This window comes from Fusarium proliferatum (assembly GCF_900067095.1).
Source record: "Fusarium proliferatum ET1 genome assembly, contig: FPRO_scaffold013, whole genome shotgun sequence".
NCBI classification, from domain to species: Eukaryota; Fungi; Ascomycota; class Sordariomycetes; order Hypocreales; family Nectriaceae; genus Fusarium; species Fusarium proliferatum.
The window spans coordinates 1,061,548-1,075,083 of record NW_022194802.1 but is presented as its reverse complement, the minus strand read 5'-3'; the positions used below and the strand labels follow the sequence as shown (position 1 = coordinate 1,075,083).

General features: G+C 46.1%; 8 protein-coding genes across 8 annotated transcripts; 5 read left to right on the top strand and 3 right to left on the bottom strand.

The window, feature by feature from the left end:
- Positions 1 to 261: 261 nt before the first annotated feature.
- On the bottom strand, positions 262 to 1,564 carry FPRO_12996 (related to tetracycline resistance protein from transposon Tn4351/Tn4400; the record flags this gene model as incomplete). The annotated part of the gene is made up of 2 exons (XM_031223574.1): positions 262 to 1,472; positions 1,522 to 1,564. The coding sequence occupies 2 exons, from the start codon at positions 1,562 to 1,564 to the stop codon at positions 262 to 264; spliced, it is 1,254 nt and encodes a 417-aa protein (XP_031088919.1).
- A 1,030-nt stretch (positions 1,565 to 2,594) lies between these two features.
- FPRO_12995 (uncharacterized protein) lies at positions 2,595 to 3,713 on the bottom strand (the record flags this gene model as incomplete). The annotated part of the gene is made up of 1 exon (XM_031223573.1): positions 2,595 to 3,713. The coding sequence occupies one exon, from the start codon at positions 3,711 to 3,713 to the stop codon at positions 2,595 to 2,597; it is 1,119 nt and encodes a 372-aa protein (XP_031088918.1).
- Positions 3,714 to 4,721: 1,008 nt separating this feature from the next.
- FPRO_12994 (uncharacterized protein) lies at positions 4,722 to 5,408 on the top strand (the record flags this gene model as incomplete). Its single annotated transcript, XM_031223572.1, has 1 exon — positions 4,722 to 5,408. One exon carries the CDS (start codon positions 4,722 to 4,724, stop codon positions 5,406 to 5,408), a length of 687 nt encoding a protein of 228 aa, XP_031088917.1.
- A 334-nt stretch (positions 5,409 to 5,742) lies between these two features.
- Positions 5,743 to 6,758, bottom strand: FPRO_12993 (uncharacterized protein; the record flags this gene model as incomplete). Its single annotated transcript, XM_031223571.1, has 3 exons — positions 5,743 to 6,096; positions 6,159 to 6,335; positions 6,393 to 6,758. The coding sequence occupies 3 exons, from the start codon at positions 6,756 to 6,758 to the stop codon at positions 5,743 to 5,745; spliced, it is 897 nt and encodes a 298-aa protein (XP_031088916.1).
- Positions 6,759 to 7,503: 745 nt separating this feature from the next.
- Positions 7,504 to 8,411, top strand: FPRO_12992 (uncharacterized protein; the record flags this gene model as incomplete). Its single annotated transcript, XM_031223568.1, has 2 exons — positions 7,504 to 7,720; positions 7,768 to 8,411. 2 exons carry the CDS (start codon positions 7,504 to 7,506, stop codon positions 8,409 to 8,411), a joined length of 861 nt encoding a protein of 286 aa, XP_031088915.1.
- Positions 8,412 to 8,776: 365 nt separating this feature from the next.
- Positions 8,777 to 10,671, top strand: FPRO_12991 (uncharacterized protein; the record flags this gene model as incomplete). The annotated part of the gene is made up of 4 exons (XM_031223567.1): positions 8,777 to 8,941; positions 8,992 to 9,505; positions 9,559 to 10,298; positions 10,345 to 10,671. 4 exons carry the CDS (start codon positions 8,777 to 8,779, stop codon positions 10,669 to 10,671), a joined length of 1,746 nt encoding a protein of 581 aa, XP_031088914.1.
- A 642-nt stretch (positions 10,672 to 11,313) lies between these two features.
- Positions 11,314 to 12,327, top strand: FPRO_12990 (uncharacterized protein; the record flags this gene model as incomplete). The annotated part of the gene is made up of 1 exon (XM_031223566.1): positions 11,314 to 12,327. One exon carries the CDS (start codon positions 11,314 to 11,316, stop codon positions 12,325 to 12,327), a length of 1,014 nt encoding a protein of 337 aa, XP_031088913.1.
- A 509-nt stretch (positions 12,328 to 12,836) lies between these two features.
- Positions 12,837 to 13,428, top strand: FPRO_12989 (uncharacterized protein; the record flags this gene model as incomplete). The annotated part of the gene is made up of 3 exons (XM_031223565.1): positions 12,837 to 13,014; positions 13,070 to 13,236; positions 13,288 to 13,428. The coding sequence occupies 3 exons, from the start codon at positions 12,837 to 12,839 to the stop codon at positions 13,426 to 13,428; spliced, it is 486 nt and encodes a 161-aa protein (XP_031088912.1).
- Between the last annotated feature and the right edge of the window lie 108 nt (positions 13,429 to 13,536).

The following is a 13,536-nucleotide window of genomic DNA, read 5'->3' as shown; positions in this document are numbered from 1 at the left end:
CTCAAATCTACTCAAAGTATCGCAGTAAATTCAGTTGGTTATTGATTGTTAACCTTTGTTATCAACAGCTAAAAGACACAAAGCTGGGAGCTGTCTGTTCTTTTCTGGCATCTCTAGGAAAATACATGTAAATAAAGTAACTGTCTAACATCCGCTAATATTAAGTACCGACAGCTCCGGCATCCATTTCCAACACTTCGATCAACATTCTAATTAATTCGCCCTTGATATCGTCCACATTCGACCGCTTCAAAACTTGGCTCAACTAATGAGATTCTTGTTCTTCAGAAAGTAATATCCGTGAACAGCCGCCAATCCCAAAGGCTGGAGCACCAATGGAAGTCGATGCTTCACGTGTCTGCTCATAGACTTGGCCATGACAGCTTTGGGAGCTCCAGGCGTATACATCCAATCTTGCAGCAATCCCCAGGTAAGTTCCTGAACTGGAAGAATTCGAGCAAACATGTCCTTTTCGAAACTCTTGATCGCCTTGTCAAGTGCTGCATCATCCTTGTTGGCAGCTCCGTTGATGGCTTTTGCAAGTTGCATCGCATCGTCGAGAGCTTGGTTGACGCCTTCGCCTGCGTAGGGTGTCATGAGATGTGCCGCGTCGCCGATCAAAGTTAGGCCTTGCTTGTGCTCCCACTTGCTGCCAATGGGAAGCATGTAGAGAGAGCGAGGAGCGCATCGTCCGTCAGCCAACTCTAGTGCTTGCTTCAGTCGAGGGTCCCAGTCCTTGTACTTGGTGTTGAGCAATGCCTGGGTTGTCTCCTTCAAGTTGTAAGGATCGAAGCCGCAATTCTCTGGCTTCGCCCAGTCTTCGTTGTCGGTGACATAGCCGCAGTAGATGTTGAGACTACCATCGCCCATCTGTTGGATCGTTGTTCGTTTGCCATCTGTGCTGGCAAAGACACTTCCACGGTTGACCAATTTCGTTAACTCGGGTGCATTATTCTCGGCGTCTGTGACTTCAAGCTCGTGCATAGCGATTCCTGCGAACTTGGGGACCAGGCTTGGGTCAATTTCCTTTCGAACTTTACTCCAGGCACCGTCGGCACCGACAATGAGATCGAAGCCGTCGACTGTTGTATCTTTGAAGAAGAGTGTTCGGCCCTCGACCTTCTTAAGATGGTGGCCCCATCTGATCATGCCCTCGGGAAGTGACTGGGCCAGTATTTCACGGAGCTTCGAGCGGTCGATCTCAGGGCGTTCCTCGATTTTGTTGTATTTGCCGTCTGCGTTTCTAACGAGGTGGTATTCGAGGTCCTTATCAACGATTGCCATGTATTGTCCGTCGTAACGGGCATGCTTCAGGAACTCGTCGAAGAGTTGGGCTTCTTTGAGGGCTGCAAGTCCAGTTGCTGTATGGAGGTCGAGGGTACCGCCTTGGGATCGGAAGTTTGGATGGGCTTCCCCTTCGAAGACTGTGACTTCTGTGCCTGCGAGATGTAGGAGTCTTGCTAGTAAACAACCTAGAGTATGTGAGTGGGTGTTATTGAGGAGTTGGATGAGGAGCACTACCAGCTGGGCCTGCACCAATGATTGCAATCTTGCGGTTACCCATTGTTGAGAGTGTATAGATGGAGTTAATAGTATGCGAATGTGTTGTTCAAGTTCCTGTCTGTTTATTGAATATCTTCAAGTGATGGGTGTCTTGGCATTTAAATAACCCAACTTTGAAAGCCGCTTCATCATAAAGGCTTGATCTAACATCAACCCAATACCTACTAATTCAGGGCCTCAACCGGAGATTCAGCGTTTAGATTACACCCCGACGGTCAAACCGGCCCCTAAGTTCAGCCTCTGAGACGCCTCATCAACTGGGTTTGCTATCCAGCCTACGACCTGAGCCGCGACTAAGATGACAGCCAGCCTATCACGCAGTTTCTAGCCGAAACAACGTTGCAATTTAGCGGTAAACTCCTGTAAACGCCGTTTTTGGCAACAGTTACGATGATGACAGGGCTCAGTGCCACATTGTGACGGGCCGGGGCTATGCTCTTAGCGCCTCAGCTCGAAAGGCATTTCCCTTTATGAGAGCATTTCATTTCAGACCTGGAACAGAATGCCGCGACGGCCCCAGGCGCTCAGACACTCAGACACCCTGAGGGACCTTTAGATAAGGAGACTGGTAAATATAGGTGACGTTTTCCTTATCGCCTAATAAGTTGCGCACAGTACTTTCATAGTGTTAGTGCTGACATCCAACGGTTTTGGAGGTTGAATTATCGGAGATGGTGATTGAAGCAAAAGTCCGACCCCGGTTTATGCAAGTCAGTGGTCAACCACATCAAGTAAATGCCGTTGGGCCTTAAAAGTCTCGGTCTTTTGTGAAACTCGGGTACGAATATTTGTTTTGTATCCGAATGCTGCGCTGCTTCTATACTCAGCTCTCAACCACTATTGCAGGCATTGCCGTGTCAGAAAAGTTATTAATGGATGCACGGACTGGCTGACGGGTGTTACACAGTCTCTCCGGGACATAAGAAAATACCCATCCTATCGTTTCTTGAAAACACCATGAAAGATGTGTATATTATGATTATCCAGTCGTAAATCTCAGCGCCTGAATATCTCTGGCATTTTCCTCTTCATTACAAAAGCCCACGGAAATCTACAATCTCCATACATGTGCTCATGTCCCAGATCAAAACGAGGTGTCCCCCAATATCAATGAGCCATCTCAAGCAGCGCCCTCTCACATCTAAACGATTCCATGCCAACTTCTCTCCCGTCTTGGAATAAACCATCAAGGTAGCATGTTTCGACTTCTCACGCCAAGAGATGCTAAAGATGAATCTGTCAAAAAGTATGCCAGCTTCAAGGCGGTAGTACCCTTTTACCTGCTTCGCCTTGAAGCGCTTCACTACATCTCCCTCCTTCGTGTACAGTGTAAGCCACTTATCCCATACAATCCTGCTACCATCTGAGAATTTTCTCGAATGATTCGAGTTGAATTCCATCTCTGCAACTTTCCTGGAAATAGTTCTACCATCGACAGCCCAGTATTCAGAAATCTCCGCCAAGTTGTTACAAATATACACAATGCCATTTGTTGCATGGTAGCCATGATCTTTATCCCTGTCTTCTTGGGTGATGGTGCATTCATATGTCAACTCCATCCGTTCCAGGTTCCATGTTTGGACAGTTTGTGGGAAGTTTTCGAACAAAGGGTTGCTCAGTATCGTCAAATAGTGACTGCCGTCATTAGAACGGAATGGGTCGTCTGCAAACCCTTGTTCAGGGACCATGATTTCGCCACGTTTCGTTCCTTGGACGTCCCAAATATCCATCCAAGTCTGGGTTATATTCCATATCTGGTCAAACATGACGTAAGTAATTAAGATAAAGTTATCATAGATCTGGAAGTTTCTCAACCAGTTTATACCGCCATCGCTGTTGAGATGAGTGTTTGTAAACTTGTTTATTAGAGACCAGTCATCAAGACTGTATAGAATAACGGGAGGTGAATCTATGTCGTCAGCACGGCAATCCTCTCCTAGGAGAAAAATGCCATTGAACACTGCGTATTCGGGGAAATTCTCTACGTCAGTGAATAAGAGACGTAAGCCTTCGAGATCTATCGTAAAGATGTTGCACTTTTCCGCCGTGTTGACTGGTCGAGAGATTTGAACGATGAGTGGTGCTGCCATATCGCTATCATAGTGGTATTTGTATCCGTAATTCCAGCCAAGCTCATCTTGCAAACTCATGCGGTTTGATCCGGGGCTGACTCCGTGACTGATGGCATCGGCGCCTTGAGATATGCTCATATAACAGGACTTGAGGGAATGACGGGTTTGTCGAATGGTATGAAGTGGGTATCCAAGACGCATAAGATGTTCTTCCCAAACGTGGTTTGGTACACGGCTTTCCCAAAGTCCTTTTGTGATCAATAATGCTCTGAAGAAATCTTTGAGTTCCAGCTCAAAGACAATATGCTGAGCGAGCTCCAAAGTATGGAAGACTCGGTCCGCCGAGTTGGCCATGTTTCTCGCTTAGTTGGCTCCAGAAATATGCAGGTATTCCGGTAGAGAGGATTGTAAGAAGGGCAACTGGCCTTTCTGCTGACTAGATAGGATTAAGCAAGAGTGATGCTTTTGGTATGTATGAAGAAATCTGAGAGGACTAGACCCAGAAAGCGTTGATGTTGTGCCAACTTAATCTTCAAGAGAACGCGCTCAAAGATTTATAGAGTGAGGCCAGGCATCAGCCGAATCGGCTTAATGTCCTGATTGCATTTGCCTTCATTTGTCCCTTGGCCTATTGAATCCTTCATAGGCGCCTAGACTTGATGCGACTCTGGGGGTTTCTGTTAACCAGTACTGATTCCATAAGTTCTTTGCGTCCTAAGGTGATATTTGCCATTGATTTATGTCAGGAGGTGACATGTGAATAGCAAACGAAATGCGGAGTAAGGACAAACATATCGAGATATCTCGATTCTCACTTTATATACAATGCACAGACCATATCCATATAATGTAGCAGGATTGAGTGTATTTCATATCATATTCTCATGAAGACGTCTCATATCGGTTCTAGTCTTGAAGGATGACAAGACTGCCCAGACAGGTTTGGCGTGGTGGACACGGAGCCCCTGTTTGATGATTTTGTCAGCCAAAGCGCGGTCTAATTTGAATCTCACTCATTTTCCTTCTTCACAATTATCTTTTCGGCCCTACCCAGCTTTTTCTTTTCACTGTCTCTTAAGTTTTGCAATGGAGTTAATACCATTCCTTGTGCGATTGATCGCCTTCAATCTTTTGGCGACCCTTCCAGCTGTTAACGCTTCACCTGCAATCAGCCTCCCTTACCCCTTTGAAGCAGACAAACTCTACGATGTCAAAATCGAGCAAAGAATCGGGCCAGACTCAGAAGTCCGCAAGCGGGCAAACGCTTACCGTGTCTATCTCGCGTTGACGCCGCCAGGGTGGGGTACAGGGCCTGTGTGTTGGCTCGCAAAAGAAGTAGACATAGACGTGACACAAGTCAACATCACGATTCCTGCAGACGCAGCACCCAACCAATCACGGATCCGGCTCTCAACTGCTTTTCTGAAGAAAGGCTCCCCGAGAAGTATGGGCTTTTCCTATAGCAGCAGGACTACCCTTGTTGGAGCGAATGCAACTTGGAGTCAGAAGGAGTTGGACGGGAGGAGCCATATTGACGCAGAGGAAGTTTCTTGTTGGGCTTTTGGATGTGCTAGGACTTGCCAAGAGACCTATTACACTACAAAGGATGAGGAGGATGGGCCGATTGGAACCAAGGCATATGCCTGTATCAAACAGTGTGCAAAGGATCTGAACCCGCGAAGTAACGGGGTGACAAACGGGATGTCCATGTCGAGGTTATTGGCCGTGGCTGTAATGATTGGGCTTGTTCATGTGGTTGCGGGCGTGCTTTAAAGGTGTCTAGGAAGTAACAGGAAAGTATTTGGAAATTCAGCGTATATAGTAATTATGAATATCAAATATAATATCCCAAAGTTTTCGAGAGTTACATCGAAACAGGCTAACTTTAGCCTTATTTTTAAACTTATTCTTAAAATCCTGCGGTATTTTATGAGCATGCTAACTTATAAAGGCTGGATCCGTCCTATAGAGAAAATTGAATTTTGCTCTCTACAGAAGGTTAGTGGTAAATCACTATTAACCAACATACGCTTGCTATGAAATGAAATGATAGTTGTTTGAAGTATGATCTTACACTAAGGTAGTCTCTCTTTTTCAGAGGTGTCGCTTATTTCTTATACAAGCTGCGTAGAGCATCAACCAATTCTACCTTTCCCCTCACGGTATTCTCATCATACACAAAGTTCTTTGCAATAATGCCGTCCGCCAAGCCGCAGGTCGTCATCTCCTTGAACTCTTCAGCATAAAATTCAGGAACAATTTGCTTCCAGTAGTCGAGCAGCTGGGGCTTCTCAACAAGCTTCAGCTCGTATTTCTTGCCTGTGATTTCTTCGACTGCCTCCTTCAGGTCAAGAGAACCGTAAGCTCTAGGACCGAAAACGTTGAAATAGTGAGGGCTGGGCTTGGCTGTCTCGGCTAAGAGGGCGTCGGCGCAGTTTTCGGCTACGTCCTTGAGACCGACCTTAAATATAAGTCAGTATGATTTTCTTCATGTTCCTTGCAGGCATCGAAAACTTAACATACCATGGGAATTTGGTAGTCGATAGGAGTGATCCAGGAGTAAATAGTTGGGTTCTCCTCCTTTGCAGCATCGAGGAGATGAGCCCAATCTTCGTGGAAGTAGGTAGGCCTGACTATCGAGACTTCTGGAACAGAGTCCTTGAGAAGTTCGTCAGATATGTAGTTTACTCTAAGGACTCCCTAAAAAGAACTATTGTTAGTTTTCTGCTGAAACTTTCAAATGAATAGAAGACATACAATGCCGCTTGAGTTATGAGCTCCGATAGCAGAAAGAATCAACAGTTTCTGGATATTTGCCTTCTGAAGGGCTTTCTTCACATTCGTACCAGCTCTAGTTGCCCAATCACCGGTGTCAGTTCCATCGTAGGTAGGAGGTGGGATGTAGAAGACTGTGTTTGAGCCTGTAAAATCAAGGCTATCACCGTCTCCAATGTCGCCCTTGACAGCTTCGAAATTCGAATGCTTGAGAAACTCAGGGGGGGCTTTGGAAGTATCTCGATAGACGGCACGAATAGTCGGTTTACTTTCAGACTCTAGAAGAACGCGGATGGTCTCTCGACCAGCCTTGGTAGAGGCAGGAATGACAGTGATATGACGAGACATACTGGCGGAGAGTTGGTGGAGTTGTAAAATGAGTCTGTGAATCTGAAGCTTGACTTATGATGATGACTTCAACTCTTTAACCGAGATCAAGACTTTATATACAAATTCACTTACCTTCAAGTCAAGTATGAGATCCATGTCGGATTACAAATATTGAGGCGGACTTGCGGCGCAACATAGTCTGAAGGAGCGCCATGATCATCCGTGTCTTGGCAATATATTAGATAATTTGAAGCTCGAAAGTCCGCTCATCAATACAGGCGGACCTTGAGAGTCCGAAAGGCCGAAAGACCGCCTTGTTAAAACTTGGCTTTGTGGATCTCGGATAAGCATAATCTGACCATGTTGACGATCATTTTCCGCCGGCTTACAAATATTCGCATCCCGCGGGTGCCCTTCGTTCTTAATCTGTTAAAGCGTGGTGTAAGTATATTTTGTGAGATATTGCATGTCGTTTTATATCAGAATTGCATGAGAAGAAACGGATAAGAGGGATGTATTTTCTTAGAATTTTTGTTGTTGCTGTGATCAAAGAGATATCTCGTCTGTTCCTCAACATCAACCCAACGCTTCGGATAACCAATTCGTCAGTCCATCAACCACCAATCATGAAGCATATCAATTCGCCATCAAGCATCACTGGCGGTCAACCCCGCATCAGTTCAGATATAATTAAGATCAATCTAGCTCTATCATTTGTCACATATTCGACTGTTCGACTCATTATTATTTCTAACCAGTGAAAATGTCGCCATCTGCCACCACAGCTAGCCCAACAGGCCAATCCATCCTAAACACAGCAAAGGCCCAAGATGGCAAAGTGAAACGCATCCACAAGATTCCAGAGTTTCCCACCAAAGAAGCTACGAGACAATGGCAACTGGGACAAATGGCTGCAGCATTTCGTGTGTTTGCCAAACTTGGCTATGCTGATGGAAGCAGTGGCCATATTAGTTTGAGAGGTTTGCAGCAACATGTCGATGCTTTGCTGTCAGACTAACAAGGATAGATCCTGTTGAATCAGAAACCTTCTGGATCAATCCATACGGGGTTCACTTCGGATTATTGACCGTCTCTGATATGGTTCACATTGATGAGAATGGCAATCGTATCGGAGGTGCAGAGAAGCCTGTTAACACAGCTGGGTTCATCATTCACGCAGCCATTCACAAGCGCCGTCCAGACATCAACGCTGCTTGTCATCTTCACAGTCCATACGGCCGGGCCTGGTCAACCTTCGGCAAGCCTATCGAGATGATCAATCAAGACAGCTGTATGTTCTACAAAGATCTTGCAGTCTATGCCAATTTCGGGGGAGTCGTTTTCGCCAAGGAAGAAGGCAATAGGCTTGCTGATGCTCTTGGAGCCACCAAGAAGAACATTATTTTGCAGAATCACGGCCTTCTCACTTCGGGGAGCACCATTGGTGAAGCGGCTGCGTTCTTCATCGCCTTGGAGCGAGCATGTCAAGCACAATTGCTTGTAGAAGCTGCTGTGGCTCCTAACGGATCTCAGCTCAAGAAGTCTATCGTGAGTGATGAGGAGGCGCAGTATACAAAAGACAACACAGGAAGTCCTGAGGCGATGTATATGCAGTTTGAGCCCGAGTATCAGATGCTTCTCAAGGAATCGAAGGGTGATTTCTTGCAATAATGAATAAATCGTTGCAGAATCAAAGAAAGATGCTGTCAATTAAGCAAAATTGAAATTCTGACGATATGCTGGGCATTGGCACAGTATCTTGGCTTTGCTCCAATTCGTCTCCGGGCAGACGGCCCTATGGCTAAATCCTCCGGCATTACTTAACGGTCCGCCATCACCTGCAGCCTATGACACTATAAAGCACGAGTTGCTCTCAGCTTCCCACCAGACGATGTATTAGCAACTCGACTTACACCACCTGGCTCCCATCATCGGATATTTCTGTATGCGTCAATAGAGACCTGGACTATACGAACGTTGATCTCCCTTTAAATAATATAATCTCCTGTCATATTAGTATCTAGTCAGTTGCCATGATGCGCTTCGTCGGTAATATGTTTCTTATCGACGCTGCCTGGGCCCTGTTACATCCACCACAGACAACGTCTGTTCCTCTCGCTACGGTTAAAAACGGCACATACGCTGGAGTATACAATCCTCGATATGACCAAGACTACTTCCTTGGTGTTCCATTTGCTCAGGTATCTCTCGAAACTACCCTCGTTACCACGGCCGGCTGATTCCTATGCAGCCACCAGTACGTTTCTCCATAGCTCAAGGACTCAATACAACATGGGATGGTATCCGAACAGCACATAAACATCCGGTCCATTGCCATGGCTACGGATATGATCAAGATGGCTTCGGCCAGTCTGAAGATTGTCTTTATCTAAATATTGTACGACCAGCAGGCCTTGACAATGATGGCCTTCCAGTCGCTGCTTGGTTTCATGGAGGAGGTCTAGAAATGGGTGGTGCTGCGGACCCGCGATACAACCTTTCCTTCATTGTTGAGCAGAGTGTTGCCCTGGGGAAACCAGTCATCGGTGTTGGTCTCAATTATCGCCTCTCAGCATTCGGGTTCCTCGTGGGTAAAGAAGCCATGAAAGAAGGAGTCACAAATCTCGGATTTCGTGATCAAAGACTGGCACTAAGCTGGATCAACGAGAACATTGCATCATTTGGAGGCGATCCCAAAAAAGTGACCATCTTTGGGGAGAGCTCCGGGGCGGAAAGTGTCGCTGCCCAAGTATTTGCCTACAATGGTAAGTCCACAAGCCTTTCAACCCGAGATGATCTGTCTGACCACCTATACAAGGACGCAACGATGGCCTTTTCAGGGGAGCCATGGGGCAGTCTGGCTTCGGTGCACCCCTTGGCCGATATCCTGGTGGCTTCAATGCCACAGAAGCTACACAGAATACTTATGACAATTTGGTCAGCTCGGTCCCATCGTGTGAGAAACTGACCGGATCAGAATCGACTCTAGACTGCCTACGTAGAGCGCCCATAGAGGAGGTTGACATAGCATTGCGATCCGGCACTGCTCAGAGGTGGGCTCCTGTCTTGGATGGTGACTTCTTTGCGGATTATACCACGAAACAATTGTCCAGTGGACAGTTCCTCAAGATCCCAATTCTGATAGGAGCTAATACAGATGAAGGAACATCTTTTGGTTTTAGGGGTGTTGACAACGATGAAGATTTAAGAGTGGGGATCAAAGCCATGATGATTCCAAACGAAGTGGAGGAGACTACTAGAAAGATCCGAGATGCACTGGTCGATGAGCTACTGGAGCTCTATCCCAACGACCAAAGCATCGGCATCCCATCCTTGGAGATCTGGCCACACATTATTCAGCCAGGCGATGGTTACGCTGAGGATCTCGGACTTCAATATCGTAGAGTTAACGCAATATCCGGGGATTTTATTATGCACTACCAACGGCGTCGTGCCAACGAGGCTTGGGCAAAGCATGGCGTACCCAGTTACGCATATCGCTTTAATATCATGCCAAACGGACACCGGCCGCAGGGTGGAGTGGGACATTTTCAAGAAGTAAGACCATGAGATCTATATCAGTAAAGATAGCTAACCTTTTCAGGTCGCTTTTGTGTTCCATAACATCAATGGTGATGGATACGATACTAATCCATTTGGGGGTAATGGAACATACCCAGCGGATGCTAAAGCCATGTCCAAGACGATCACCACTGCTTGGATCAACTTCATCAACGGGCTAGACCCTAATGGAGATTCAGGGCCGGAACTATTCAATGGCAACAAGTGGCCTATCTATGAACCGTCTCATGGTCCCAATGGTAAGGGTGTGGTCTTCAACATCAATGGAACGCATATTGAAGTGGATAATTGGAGAGCTGGAGGTATAGAGTGGATGGCGGAGCATGCTTTGACAGTTTTTGGAAACTAGAAGCTTCCCCGATACTCAACAGAGAATTATATAGGGGGCTTATTGTTATTTATCTTCTCTTTACTTAATTTATACTCAACACACCGTTCACCATGAAAGCTAGGAATATCCAGGCGTATCACTTCATCGCGTATCTATTGGCACATCTTATGCACGGCATACTAGAACTATGAAGATTTCATCATTATTTTAAGGGCAAGGGGGAAAGAAAACTTGGGCCATTTATTCTCAATTCAGGGGAGTCTTTACTAAGTTTTATCTTAATATCCTCTTCTAAAGTCTCATGTGTTCTTGCTCCTTATGGAGGGTCAGAATGCTCTCCTTAACGAGGCATCAGTTAGCGTTACATCGAAGGTATGAAGCCCTGATAAGATTAGTTGATATCTACTTTCAACAGTGGAACGAGTATCATGCTCTTCTAAATAGATATATCGAAACTTGTCTAACTTGGATGAGAGTATGTTCAAGTGAGTAGCATCGGTTGAGATGAGTGTGTGGTGTTTGTGGTGAAGCTAAACTCTATGACTGACGCAAGCGTAGACTCGTACTTCCCGCCACCTTCATTCGTCTTCAACTTGCAACCTCCACGATCACATAACATCATTATCTCTTTTCCAGGATATAATCAACACCGTCTCGGACATGGCAACAGGAGTTAGCCACGATCTCACTACTCAATCATCTCCAGAAAAGCTCTTACGTATTGGCACAGGCTGCTGTGGAAGTGTCTGGGCTGACGCAGACTCGTCAAAAGACAACGGCACTCCCTCCTGCATCAAAAGAGAAGACGGAGACCCGCACAGATCCATTACAAACGAACACTTCGTACATCAGCTTGTTGTTCAATCTCTTCAACTAAATCCACAACATGCAAGAAACTTCCGAATACCTCTCTGCCGTGGATTTCTGAAGAAGGATGATGAGGGCTGGTCTCTGGTCCTCCCCCGACTTCCACCAGGTTCAAAACCTCGTAACGCATTGCTCAGCGAAAAGGTTCAGCCACTCTCGGAAGACGTTAGAAAGCTGTTGGTCTCCGAGTTTTCAAGAGGAGGAAGTGGCCAGGATGCTATAATCAACGACAAAAAGAACGAGCACTGCCTCATCCGCCCATACCTTGGTCGCCCTAAGAAGGATTGGGGAGATACGAACCGCAGCACTTTCTTCAGTCTAAGGAACCTCCCACTTCATCTAGACCGAATGATAGAGCTTGGTCTCGATGTGCAAAGCTACGCGAAGGTCATGGCTGAAGGCCTCGCATTTCTTCATTGGGTTGCACGCATTGATGCCAACGACGTCGAATTCGTTCTTGCTCGTTCGCGCTCGACTTCACACTCACACCCAAACAGCCCATTCGACATAACTATCTTTGGGACGCATTCGATGTGGATTATAGACTTTGATTGCTGCAATCCTGTCACAATGGATGAAAATGGTGCTGCAACCGCTGCTGAGTGTTTTTGTCGAAACGATCCATATTATCCTCGACCTGGGTTTACGGACACTTCTGATCAGGAGCTTTGGTGTGCTTTCAAGGACCACTATCTAGAGGTGAGCGGGGAAATATTGAAGAAAGAGGAGCAGTCTGTGAAGAATCTTCCTAAGTTATTGATCGGTATTATCGAGGAGGGGCCAAAGTTCACGAAGGAAAATAGCTAGCAACGGCAATCAAAGAATGAAAAAGCCATTGTTACAGTAACACAGATTAGGTACCCCAAGATGTGCCCTCCATAATGATGCCTTAAAACTATAAGTGAAGAAAGAGTTTTATGGTAGCATCGATAATCTCTATCTGGGGTGCGCATATTACTCTAGAGTTGCAATAGTTTCAAGCTTCAATTCCAATCTTGCTGACAAATTAGCCAATCAAAGTCTTATTCGTATATACAGATTTGCAGAGCGGTCAGCATTGATATAATAGACACGGAATTCCGATGCTGACGGTAGGATCGTTCTTCCCAGTCGGTGGAACTCCAGGATTGTCGGAGTCCAGAATAGGCAACTAGAGGTCCAATTATACCCATTCGAAGGAAGGGCTGAAACGCAAATTTCATCCGAATTGTCAATTGCTTATGGCCAATTCGTTCTTAAATACCAAGAGTTTCCCTACGACCCCTTCTTTAGTATTATTCAAACTTTACGCACGATAGAAACGACTACAACGCCCAATGTTTGCTGCATATCTCGAGAAACTCGCCAATGCTGGCGGACCTGAGGTCACCTACGAGGCCGGTTGTCACTGCGGTTATATCGGCCTCTCAGTAGCACTCTCTCCTCCTCTGCCCAAGCATGAGGTCATAAACTGCAATTGTTCTATTTGCCGTCGAGGAGGTTACCTTCTTGTTTGTATGAATTGCTCAAGATTTGTGATCGGACAATGCTGACCCGAATCACTCACTAGATCCCGCATATGAGAAAGTGACCTGGCACAACGACTCAGATAAGCGTGTCTCACGATATCAATTCAACACAAAGGCTCGCGATCACATGTTCTGCCCCAAATGCGGTGCCAGCATCGGTATCGACTTTGCGAGGGTATGGCCTGAAGCTCCTCGCTATGGTATCAGTGTGGGTGATATGAAGCACTATCGCAGAACGGTCTTTATTGACATTTTACAGGTGCGACAATTTAACAACATCGATCTCGACTCACTTCAATACATGAAGCTCGATGGCTTACATACCGTTGAACCAGGAGTTGACTTGTCTGGTCAAGAGATTGGTGCAAAAGCAGATGAAGCCCCTGCTTCTAGTTCTTAATTACAGAAGCTGTCAGTCGGATTGGCGTTGGTGGTGGGAAACGGTTTCAGAGGAAGAAAGAGAGCTTGCACCAATTGAAAGATCGAGATCAGCTGAAGTCTTGTTTGG